Source organism: Rhinichthys klamathensis, unplaced genomic scaffold (genome assembly GCF_029890125.1).
Source record: "Rhinichthys klamathensis goyatoka isolate OS25496 unplaced genomic scaffold, OSU_Roscu_1.1 h1tg000243l_1, whole genome shotgun sequence".
NCBI lineage: Eukaryota > Metazoa > Chordata > Actinopteri > Cypriniformes > Leuciscidae > Rhinichthys > Rhinichthys klamathensis.
This window is the reverse complement of record NW_026606765.1, coordinates 2025782-2036315: the sequence shown is the minus strand read 5'-3', so window position 1 is coordinate 2036315 and position 10534 is coordinate 2025782. Positions and strand designations below refer to the sequence as shown.

The 10534-nt window shown below is 36.0% G+C and overlaps 1 protein-coding gene across 1 annotated transcript; it reads left to right on the top strand.

Annotated features, from left to right (window-relative positions):
- Window positions 1-1590: 1590 nt before the first annotated feature.
- On the top strand, window positions 1591-7832 carry itm2ca (integral membrane protein 2Ca). The gene is made up of 6 exons (XM_056265953.1): window positions 1591-1810; window positions 3375-3518; window positions 4795-4983; window positions 5210-5320; window positions 5402-5552; window positions 7172-7832. Exons 1-6 carry the CDS (start codon window positions 1715-1717, stop codon window positions 7261-7263), a joined length of 783 nt encoding a protein of 260 aa, XP_056121928.1. The 5' UTR covers window positions 1591-1714; the 3' UTR covers window positions 7264-7832.
- Window positions 7833-10534: the final 2702 nt, after the last annotated feature.

Genomic DNA, 10534 nt, shown 5'->3' with positions numbered 1-10534 from the left:
ATATATATATATATATATGGATGTCGGGGGGATAAATAATTGGACAAATCTTTAATAGTCCAATAACCTTACACAAGCTATAATCTATAATTCCCTATGTCTTGCTTTTGAGTTTGAGGTGAAATGTGACCTGGACAAGTTATTTTCTGGTTTTGTGTAATTTGACTAAATGCACCAGCTCAGATACTGTATCTCTGGCCTTGCTGTTTTTAGTTTGGGAGAAATAAATGTGATATTATTAGCAGCAGACTAATCTGAAATGGTTGGATGTAGAGGAGCCGCTTTGAGCACTCACTTCCTTTATGAATGTTTTAACTTATGTTTGTTTTAGTAACAGTGCGGTGGTTGATGGGGGTTGTCATTTAATACTTTAAAGTTGGTGCAAGTCTGCAAAACTACACAAACCTGAAAGTGATATGGAGGGTTTTGGTCGATCATTTCCAAGTTATGATTGCCTTTACTCACAAGATAGATTTACCCACAATCATCTGCCATAAATCCTTCATTTCTCCCTTAAACAAATGCAACTGTAATTCATAATGGCATCCATGCTCATTTTCAATGCAGAACACTCCCATCAAAACACGTTCTGTCGAATGTTTACAGTACTGGTCAGAATAACAGGGATTGACATGACTATAACAGTATTTTATTTTAGTGGAAAATACAATAAACCTTACGGAGATTAAAGATGCACATTTTTCATATTTCAGTCTGAGCATATCCTGTTTAAATGGGGACAGGCAACTCACCATCATTTGTGGTTTTGTCTGCATCTGTGGTTCAGGTTGGACTAGTTTTCCTTGGTTGGCACATTTAACAACGGCCAATCACAGTCATCTTGTAAGCCTGACATTATAATGGCCCAAAGCATTAAGATTTCTGATAATTAGTAAACTTATCTTGCATCAGTGCATGTTTCTATTTTGCAGCCTTAGATTAAGCATGGGCATCTAAAGGACAAGCTGGAAACTTCTTGGCCTGCTGTCTGTTCAATTAAACAGTCCAATCTGACCTATATAGATCTGGCCCGAGGAATAAGACTTGGGCACAGAAACCTGGACTTTCATCTAAAATGTTGATCCGTAGACAGACTAACAGTTGGAAATAAAGTTTGGAATAAAATACATGTTTCTACTGTCTTTTGTTTTTGATTAAAAAGCGGTGGTTATTCAACAAACTTACAACCATGTTTTAGTAATGCCATAAATTATATTATAATAATACATTAGCCTATATTATACTAGCCTATATTCATTCTGGAATAATTTTGTTTAACATTCTGGCACCTTGTCTGTAGCCAGATAGATAAAGACGTATTGTTATGATTTTTGAACGTTAGCACATTTACTTATCCTCGGTCATTATCATTTGTAGGCCTATTAGGCATTTTTATATGGCATATATGCAAGTACCACAGTATTACCATCAGATAGATAGATAAAACTGAATATTTAAAATAAAAATCGTACACAGACATATGATGTATACAAAACGTGCGCGCGCTTGCTCCTCCTGGGTCGCGCGCATCATCACCAGTGTCGCTAGCACTGTGACTTTAAGAACGATTCTTTTATATATATAGAGAGAGAAATATATAAATAAATTATAAAAGATTCTTCCGGTCTATTAAAACGGCAAATATTGTGTCACAAAGCCAGGGGACAAAGGATCTGCGTGCACGCTAAAAACAGCGTTATTTTCTCCCTTCAACATGGTGAAGATCAGCTTTCAGCCCATCACAGGACAAAAAACAGAGAAAGAGGAGGGAGATGGAGATAAAACTCAAATATTCATACCGCATCCACACGTAAGTTTCGCTTTTTGTGTGCATCATCCGAAATGTCACGGAAAACAGCGCTTCAAAGTAACCAAAAGCCGGAAAAGAAAAGAACATCCCTGCTAAACCACCAATCACGTCATTTGGTGGAGCAAAATGATCTATTGATAATGCTCTATCAACACGCGTGTATATATTTGTAGCTATTTTGCATATATACATTGTTGCCCTTTGGTTTCATAACAAGAGGACATGGATGCTGCAGCACCTGCACCAATAACATCACATCATGCAACATTCATCATATCCATCTCTGCCATAAAATGTGCACTTTATATCCTTGAGCACTCAATATGTGTGCATTATTGTGATGTTTTTTTTTTTTTTATCAGATTGCTCTTCTTTAATAATTTAACCAAGTGATGGGGTAAACATATTGATAAAATAAATATAAAATAGCTTAAAACATTTTGCCCTGCATTTTAAAAGATATTACCTGTAATATATGGGTTGTTATTGTCAGAGGTTAAGGCCTTATTCTTAAGAGCTTATAATGGCAGGGACTGAAATTTGACATAGTGCAGCACAGGTTTATGTGTCTATGCAACACACACACACACACACACACACACACAAATCCAACAGAGACAAAATGGCAGATGGCTACGGTGAGGGGAAATGACTTTGGAGAGCTTTAGCTGTTTAATATCGCTCCTTTACTCAAAGGGGTGCGTGTATGTGTTCGCTGTCTTTATAGGCCAAATGATCTCCCCACGATGAAAACAATTGAAAGAAGATGTCATTTCTGAGCCTTAGTCTATCTCTAATGTTTCACTTAGTCAGTATGTACACATACTTGCCTACTATACAGAAAACATGTCAAATGTGAACAACCAGCTAACAGGGAGCGTTCTCAGACCTTTTGAACATTAATTTAATATATTCAATAACAAAATCTTTTAGCTATCCCCTAAACCAAGGGAGCTGAGGAGCCATAACTGAAAAATAAAAAACACACTTCACTTTAATGTTTTTTATTTTAAAAAGTGATTGTATGGTGTAAGAAGTGTTGGGTTGGTGTGTTTCAAAATATTTTAAATCTAATTATCTTAATACAATAGGCCTTTTAGTCAAAAGAAAGTCTCCACCATAATAGTAAACCAAATGTGCGTGTGTAAGTTAAGAAGGAGGCCAGCTCAGGTCATGTGCCGTGCAGTTTGGCAGATGGGTTGCAAGACTGGGGGCGTTATTAGTCATTGCCTATTGGCATCGCACATCTAATAATTTCCTTCTGTAGTACGAGAGAGCACTGAATAATCCATTCTTGTCCGCACATGATACAAGTGAGCGTAGTGCCGATTGTAGCATGTCTCCCAGCGTGTGGGTGATCGTATTGAAAGTGGCACGGTATTTTGAGGACATGATGCATTTATTCCTGCAGTGTGTGATTGGGTCTTGCCATCTTGATGAGGACCAAATGTCCTCAGATAGTATAGTAGGCTACAACATGAAATTAGCTACTTTGTGGGTAATATTATATGCTTTATTTAAGGGAAATAAAAACAAAATGTTATAAAAATGTGTGTGTTTGTAGGTGGAAGAGGAGCTGGTGTTGCCTGTCGGACGGAAACGCTCCTCTCTGAGTGGACTTTGCTGTCTGACAACTGCACTGATTGTCTTCACCTGCAGTTTGATATATGCTTCAATATATATCTACCGGTACTACATCATTCCTCAGGTAGCACACAATTATACGAGTGGCATAAAACTCAAAATAATGAATAGATAATTAGATGATAAGCGGCAGATTCCAGTAGTGCCAATTGTTTCTTTTTGGCTCAGCCACAGCTTATGTTTTATGTTCTGGTGTTATTAGGTGTTTATTAGGTGTTATGATTTCGACTTTTTACGTCATAGTTATGATTGACAAAAGCATTTATACATAAGAGTGAGACACAAGGTGCACACCTGCTAAAAGTGGTGCATAGTAAAGATCGATTTGTAGATTTAAGGGGTCGAGATCGCAATTAGGATACTATAAAATCGTTTTCCAAGCCCTATTTGATAGAAAGATGCACTGATTTATCAGCTGCCAATATTTATCGGCCGATTTTTTATACATTTTAAACCATCGGCATATTGGCTATAGCATGAAAAAGACTTTATTTAGCATAATTCTACTTTTTCTTGGTAAAATAATTAAATATTTGCTAAAACAAAATGAAATCTGTACAAAATACTCGACAATAAAGACGTTTTAGACGCCACGTTATAGACAGCGCAAAAATACTGAATTGAGTTATCTTCTAATTCACTCAAAATTATATCAAAACGTCCATCTTGGCGAGTGTCCTTGTAAACATTGTCAGTTATGTCTTAAATTAACATAAACAGTTGAGAAATAATACTCTTGTGTACCAGTATATTGGATCTGTGACAGCCTAATATTCCTGTTTTAATGTTACTCAAACCACAAAAGACTAAAAAATCACTCACTACTCTTGACTAAATACCTTTTGTAACTTAAATAAGGATACATATATATTTAATTTATACAATGAAACATATTTTACATGTGATTACTTTATTTTACTACTTGAAAACTACTTAGACCTACCTGAAAAGCACTGTTTATTTCATATGTATCTTTGTTCTGTAGTATTTATGTATCTAATCCATGTTCAATAGAAATCATTTGATGATGCAGCAATAAACTACTGTAGCAAGTATACCTTAATGCATGGGTTTTTTGGACTTTTCTAATTTAAAACATGATCAAAACACTAATCTATTTTAATGAAAAAAGTTCAAATAAGAGAGCAAGTGACAAGTATCGGACAATAGTTGTTTGTTAAAATAGGTATCATTATCGACCCAAAAAAGTCCTATCAGTGCATCCCTAATATAAATACTGTTGTTATCTTATGTTCTTGTGTTAAAAGATAGCAGTCATAAGATCAAAACAGTACTATAACATAACTTTAAATCATGTATTTTGAATGATGGCGATTCAGGTTCCGGATCAGAGTCGGTTCCACTGCCGTGTTGTGTACGAGGACTCGGTGGCCGCTCCACTGCGAGGCTCTCACGAGCTGGAGGAGAACGTGGGGATCTATCTGAAGGAAAACTACGAGCAAATCAGCGTGCCTGTGCCCGACTTCAGCAACACAGACCCTGCTGATATCATTCATGATTTCCACAGGGTAACACACTTGAAAACAGCTCACAAACGTTCAGTTACACATGACTTAGTTTCCATTATGCACTTTTTCACATTATTGTTTACAATTGTCCCTTTAGAATTGAACTGTTTGCATCATTGAATCTGTTTGTTTATTGAAACAATCTGTATTATATGTGTGCTATATAAATAAAGACGACTTGACTTGAGTTTTATCTGAATTATATGAATGTGTTTGGGTTTTTTAGGGTCTGACGGCCTACCATGACATTGCCTTAGACAAGTGTTATGTCATCGAGCTCAACACCAGTGTGGTAATGCCTCCACGTAACCTCTGGGAACTGCTCATCAACGTCAAGGTGCTTCTATTGTTTGTGTGTAATGGCAGTTTTGAAATGTGAATTATATCTACTTGATGTTGCCTTTCTATCTTTTTGTAGAAGGGGACTTACCTCCCCCAGACATACATTGTCCAGGAAGAGATGGTCGTGGCTGGACGTGTTAATAATATGCATCAGCTCGGCCGCTTTATTTACCGTCTGTGTAACGGTAAAGACACGTACAGGCTCCGTCGCCGCAACTCACGCCGTCGTAAGTTGACAAATGTTTGTCTTTTTTCATAAGTGTTTATAGTAGTGGTCGACGGATACGGTTTAGTCAATGTTGACATCTACGAGTCCAATTTGGCAATGCCAACTTACGGCCTAACTAATTCTTCATCTTCTTGGTGGGAGGAAACTGTGCTCCGGTGTGGCTTCACAGCTGCCATGCAAATCTGATTGACGTCCAGCTTAATAGCTCATTGCAGCTAATTAGCGGAACAATTAAGTAACACCCACGTTATGGCTTCCTGTATTAAGCAATCTATTTCTCCCTGGTTCCTGGAGATCCAAGGCTTTTTTGTGAGAATATAATATGATAATATCCATGACAACCACAAACTTTGGGAAAACTGGGACGATTTCATGGAAGGAGGCCATCTGTGTTAGAACGGATCAAGCTATTATGATCCATGAATATTTGATATTGTGTTACTTCTGTATAGCATATTTTGAAATTCATGTGAGCTTATGTGTGTATACAGTTCTTGTACACAGAGTCCCAGCTAACAGGGAATGTTTCACAATCTCACACAATCTCAGAACGTCCGGTCGCCTTATTTGACACCTTCAATAACAGACAGTTATCTGGTCTTCAATGATGTTCTCAAAACATTAGCACAGAAACGTTATTTATACATCGTTCATGAAACTTTTTTAAACTAAATGGTCGTCCAACGTTTTCAGAACATTCATAAGAAGCATTCCCATAATATGTGTAACATTATCAAATTAAATGTTCCCTCAATGTGGTTCCATACATTTATGAGTTTCTTTCTTCTGTGGAACAAAAAAGATATTTTGAAGAATGCCGGTAACCAATAATTTGATAGGCCCTATTGACTTCCATAGTATTTTTTTTTCCCCATTCAAGTCAATGCAGTCCATCAACTGATTTGTTACCGAAATTCTTCAAAAATATCTTCTTTTGTGTTCAGCAGAAGAAAGGAATCCATACAGGTTTGGAACAACTTCGAGGATGAGTAAATGATTCCAGCATTTTTGTGTGAACTCTTCCTTTTAATAGGAACATTAGCAAAATGTTCTTAGAACATATTTTTGTTAGCTGGGATACTAATCCATACGCTAAATAAATAATAGTGTAAGTATTTAAAATATTTCTTAAAGCCCCCCTGTAGTCAATAATTGTATCCCTTAAAACTCATCGTTTGATCACCAAAATGACTTATTTAAAAGTTTTTTCCTTGAAATTTTTTTTATTAATGCCTTAAAATGGCTTAAATGTAACGCTACACCCTTGCCTCATTTAGCATACGCGGTTATATAAATATGCAAATGAACCCCGCCTCCACACCAGCTCAGAGATCCACTCGTTGACGATCACACGTTGACCTGATTGGTTACAAGGTAGTGTGTGATGTCAGAAACACCAGCGATTTAAAACTGTCTTTGGTTCACTGCAAGAGAGAAAATACTGTTGACTCATGAATTTGCACATGGTTTGTCTTAAAGCGTAATAAAAACACCACATAGACATATAAACAACATTAAAAGCTTGATTTTCACCACAGGCGGGACTTTAATGCAAGTAACTCGTATTCGTAACTATTTTTTGTTTTGTTTACATAATTTTCGTTTTCTTCCCATTAGGTATCACCAAGCGTGATGCGCAGAACTGTCACCGAATCCGCCACTTCGAGAACACGTTCGTGGTGGAGACAGTGATTTGTGAGACTCCATAGGCTGTTTGCCTCATTGCCCCGCCCATTTCTGATGAGATCACATCCGTTGTTCTCGGTAGCCACACCCCTTTGAAAATCACACTCTTTACCTCTGATCCCTCATGTCTTTAAATCCCATTTCTCTCTCTCTTTTTGTACTTCTCTCTCTAGTAATGTGTATCATTACAAATGTTCCCTTGAAGTTATCTGAACAGTTTGTTTCTGCATATTTGCAATAATGAGCATTTTCAACTTGATTAAAAATGTAACCGTAGCATCTGAAGTCTTAAAATGAGAAGAACACATGGGCATTAAGCTGCACAATGCCTGCATGCTTGTACCTGCGTGTCACTGGCTGTTTGTGCTCCATCAAAGTCCTCTTTGCTCTCTTATATATTTGCGTGTTTTTAGATCTATTCTTCTCAGTCATGGATAGGGATGCATCGAAATTTTGGTCAAAATGCCATGCAATGAAGAGAAAACTGGCCAAAAATACTCACAGGAAGCGTTACTCTAACATCCGATCTTTAATGTAGCTAAATGTACACTACCAAAAAGATTTTCTTGGTATTTTTTTCTCGTTTTCCATCAAAAATATCAACAACAACAAAAAAAAATCTTATATCAAAATCAATGCATTTTCTTGAGAAAATATTAAGTCTTATTTTCTGGACAAAAATGCATAAAACAAGAACTAATATGTGATTAGGGTGAGAAAAAAAATAATATTGGTTTCCTTTTCAGGTAAGTTTATTTTTCTGACCCCATTGACATATTTTTTTCTTATTCTAAACAAACTTGCTTCATTTTTGGTATATTTTTTCAGAAAGCGAGACTTAATATCTTAGGTCATTTCGCTTCTTATGTAAGTGTATCTTGATTTAAGAATGTTTAGATATTTTGTACTGGAAAACTAGACACTAGAAATTCAATTTTGTTCAGTGCAGATGACGTTAGATCATATGTAAATGGAAATATATCTCATTTACAGCTTTCTGTATGATTGATGAGCACAAATAACTCACTGAAGTCGAAGCATATTGTGGTAGAAATGGCAAATTCACTATTCACGTTGTACTTTAATTTAAAACGTATCGATCACAGTCTTGGTTAAAGGCACATTATTAAAGGCTATTTTGCTCAACTTCTTGTATAATAAACGTCAAGACAAATCGTCACACATTTGTAAAGGTGAATTAACTTCTCTAGCAAAACTGTGTCTTGCCCCTGTGTTGTGTATATTCTTTTCTTTCGGTGCATCACTACTCATGGATATCCTAACTGATCCTAGAGCCAGTTATAGCACCTGGTTACATTTATCACACGTGTTCGTTTATTACGTATCTATTTCAATATCCAGTACTCGGCGTATGCCACTTGTAGTGCTTCTACAACATGCTTCCTGTGCCACTTCCTCATTTCTTTTCTCTCTCTGCATGCTTTTGAAGAGAACACATGCATTGTTTGAGTATTTTCTTATCATATGAGTGAAGCCTTAGGCCAGATTCATGCCCTGGACTAATGTATACAATCTCAAAAGCTCTTCGTGTTTATGTGTGTGTGTTGAACTTAAAAAAAAACTGGTTTAGTTAGGTGAATCAAACATGTAAATAAACCATTAAGACCTACCTAAGTCATTGAGCATCTTTCTGTTACAAAACACTGACAGCATGAGCGAGCACATTTCACAATTACAAAAATTGTAGTTTATGTTGCGTAATTGCTTGTTCCACACCCTTTTCAGGGACTATAAAGATATCCTGCTGACCAAACAGCTTGCAAAACACATACCGTAGACCATTGTGATGTGAAATCAGCAGGGAAACTTTGAAAAATTGTAAGAAAGAGGAAATTAAATACATGCGTTTCATTGTGAACCATTATTCTTGTGCACGCCTTCAAAATAATCTTGTAAGGTCATAAGATGATCTTGTCTAAACTTCTTCTCATAAATTAATCAGTGATCTACATATGCCAATCTTCCCCCTCTCGGTTTAGTCAGCGGTTACAAATAAGACTGTAAGATTGTTACTTATGAGTCATATGTAGTGTATAATTCCTAGTTTGACAGCACATGAATGGTTCAATCAAAAGCTAACATTCTGTCTTCTTTTACTCACCATGAAACACTCATCTGAAAAGTTCCAAACTGACAAAAGGCACCATAAAAATAATCAATATGATGCCCTAAGTTTTTTGGAGGCATGTGATAGATTTGTGGGAAGAACAAATTGAAATCATTTAGGTCATTATTACATTCACTGTTAACTTGAGAAACACTGCGACTGGACAATTGAGTCAGTGAGTTGATTAGAACTGAATCAGTTCACTTTGTGAACAAATCATTCAGTTCGATTTGTGAGATCAACTGGTTTATTAAAAAGAATTAGAATAATGTATTAATGTATAATAATGTATTAACAAATTTGACTGGCTTTGGAGCTTCACTCCTAATAAGAACTGTTATCTTTTTTCAGCAGAATCAAGTATTCCACAGAGCCGTGTAATATAATATATAACATAAACATATCGAGGGGTGACATTTCACCAACTTTACAGGAGGGCCAAAACAAAAAATGACCATAGTTTGATCTGACTTTGTACTGATTTCAATCTTTTATAATAAACTTGTGTACACACATGGATGACAGTATACTTATTGAACACTATTTTAACATTTAATCAGAAAAATTTAATCTAAATAAAAAAATAAAATAAAAACACATGCACCTTTTTGGCATCTAGGTTTGATTCCATTTCGTATGTATGAAAACATGGGCACATCTGATGACAATATGAGCAAAGCATTACATTAATGAGTTTAAAAGAAATAACAATCTATTGTGATAAAAAATTAAATATCACATAAAATGTCCTTGCATCAAATTAGTAATCCCTAAAAGCTTTAATTTGAAATATATATCTCCATTTTACCCAATATGTTACTAACACCCCTCTGGTTCTCACCCGTCGATATACTATTATAGGTATAATATTGCTGTATTTATTTTATTTTTATATTCCAAAAAAGTATTTATTTTGAATAAGTAATTACTCCACGACCGCTAAAAAAGTATGTTCTACATAGTATGAATGTGTGTAGACGTCCAGACGTACATCTGCCGTGTTGTCATTATCATGTGACCTACCAGTGTCAGTTACTGTCGCTTCACTGTCATTCTCAAATCCTCTCCCGTGGCCTCATGGGATAGTAAAGTGTCCGTCGTATGCACACTCGGAATCTCGCTGGAAGTAGTAGGTCATCCGGGTACTTTGTGTCTACTCTTTTATG

Excerpts from the sequence above, each read along its gene's own strand:
- itm2ca (XM_056265953.1), top strand. The coding sequence starts at position 1,715 with ATGGTGAAGATCAGCTTTCAGCCCATCACAGGACAAAAAACAGAGAAA. Across the intron at positions 5,321-5,401 it reads AACTGCTCATCAACGTCAAG|AAGGGGACTTACCTCCCCCA; the intron begins GTGCTTCTATTG and ends ATCTTTTTGTAG. Across the intron at positions 5,553-7,171 it reads TCGCCGCAACTCACGCCGTC|GTATCACCAAGCGTGATGCG; the intron begins GTAAGTTGACAA and ends TCTTCCCATTAG.